Here is a 1,522-nt window from a genome sequence, read left to right on the forward strand (position 1 = left end):
CTGTGCCATAAGGAAGAGCTCTAATCCAGGAACCTCAACGCTGTTCTAGGCTGGTGGGGCTGCTCGTGGATAGAGATGTTTTCTTTACTCTCTCAGTTGATTGGGACCTGTGAGCATAAGGGCACTGTAAGCAGTGTTAGGAGGCCAAAAGTAGTTCTGTGTGTGTGTGTGAGAGTTGGTCATGGGTTTCCGCTCAGGCTTCCTGGTAATGACAAGTGAGCTGACTGTCCTAGAAGGTGAAAGAAATATCCAGAGCTTGAACCCTTGAATGGAGTCCCCAGAAGCTAGGGGAACCACACTTCCAGAAAGGGAGCATCTAACATCCCAAATAATACAGAAGACCCGTGAATGATGGTGTAGAGCATAACTGAAATATTCCAAATCCAGAATTAGCTCATGAAGCCTCTCATGCGGGGCTGTAGATCTGTGTTTGAAATCACTGTTGTCTCCACACAGCGGGAACTCAGAGAGGCCCTCAGAGCGTGTCAGGCAACGGTGTGATACTTCAGGCCCTGCAGCCCGGAGTTCCCACCGGGCCTGTGTGAGCTGCCTGAATTTCAGTCATTTTATCTCTGAGCATCTCAAATTCCTCCTCTGGAGAAAACAGAACCGAAATTATACCTTGCTCCCAGGGTTATCATGAGAAATCAGTGTATGTGAAAGCCTTTTACAACCTAGAGCCCTAATCAGGAACAGGTGAAAGGGCAGGGGCTGTCTCCTACCTGTCTATCAAGGATGCTCTCTCGAGTCCCTCGGGAGTCAGGATCTCCGGAAGAGCACGTGGAGCGCCCACTGCACTGTGCGCATGCACCCAGCTCGAACCAGCCCCGCCCCGCCCCGTGGTCCCAAGGAGCCGCGGACTCACAGCTTCCACAATTTTATTGTGTGTGGGGGCATCAGCCAAGCCTCAAGGCTTTTCATACCCCGTGGGCAGAGGGTTGACCCGGGGATTGTGGAAAAAAGTGTGGTTGCCGTCTCCCCAGGAGAAGGGCTGTGGAGAGAGAGGGAAGGGGAGCGAGATGTCAGTCTGGGGGTCCCCCAATCCCCTGGCTCAGCCGCCTGCGCGCGTCCGCAAGGGGTCGGTGTACCTTGGTGCGGATCCGGAGGTGATGGTAGGGGATGAACGCCGGGCGCTCGCGGTGGCCCGAGTGGAGCCAGGAGTTGAGAGTGCAGAGGGCCACGCTCGGGAGCGCCAGCCCGAAGGTCAGGAAGCGCCAGGTGCGGGCTGCAGCGGAGGGTGGGGGAGGAAGGCAGGGGTGAGAGAGAGATAGGGGGAGGCCTGGACCCTGGAAGGCCCCAGGGGCAGGGGGTGGGGGGAACCGAGGGACAAGGTCAGGAAGCCACAGGGTCAGGCCCCAGCTGCACTCACCTCCTGTCCCACCATGGTCTCCCTTGGCCGCACTGGCCAAGCCCCGACTCAGGGACCTCAGAGGCAAAGCCATGTCGGTGGCAGAAGCTGGGGACAAGGCCACTGTCCTTTCCTTCTCCTTCAGCGAGGCCTCGGTTCCCCTCCCCTCTGTTC

At 57.4% G+C, this 1,522-nt stretch overlaps 1 protein-coding gene across 1 annotated transcript; it reads right to left on the reverse strand.

The window, feature by feature from the left end:
- Window positions 1-861: 861 nt before the first annotated feature.
- Window positions 862-1,522, reverse strand: COX6A2 (cytochrome c oxidase subunit 6A2). Its single transcript, XM_020893711.2, has 3 exons — window positions 1,370-1,522; window positions 1,089-1,225; window positions 862-991 (listed from the first exon to the last, which is right to left on the reverse strand). The coding sequence occupies exons 1-3, from the start codon at window positions 1,440-1,442 to the stop codon at window positions 908-910; spliced, it is 294 nt and encodes a 97-aa protein (XP_020749370.1). The 5' UTR covers window positions 1,443-1,522; the 3' UTR covers window positions 862-907.

The sequence above is a fragment of the Odocoileus virginianus genome, chromosome 33 (assembly GCF_023699985.2).
Source record: "Odocoileus virginianus isolate 20LAN1187 ecotype Illinois chromosome 33, Ovbor_1.2, whole genome shotgun sequence".
Lineage (NCBI taxonomy): Eukaryota > Metazoa > Chordata > Mammalia > Artiodactyla > Cervidae > Odocoileus > Odocoileus virginianus.

What these genes read in the sequence shown, in the direction of transcription:
- COX6A2 (XM_020893711.2), bottom strand. Translation starts at nt 1,442, where the DNA reads ATGGCTTTGCCTCTGAGGTCCCTGAGTCGGGGCTTGGCCAGTGCGGCC. An exon ending in AGACCATGGTGGGACAGGAG is followed by an intron (nt 1,226 to 1,369) that starts GTGAGTGCAGCT and finishes CCTCCGCTGCAG; the next exon opens with CCCGCACCTGGCGCTTCCTG. An exon ending in ACCTCCGGATCCGCACCAAG is followed by an intron (nt 992 to 1,088) that starts GTACACCGACCC and finishes CTCTCTCCACAG; the next exon opens with CCCTTCTCCTGGGGAGACGG.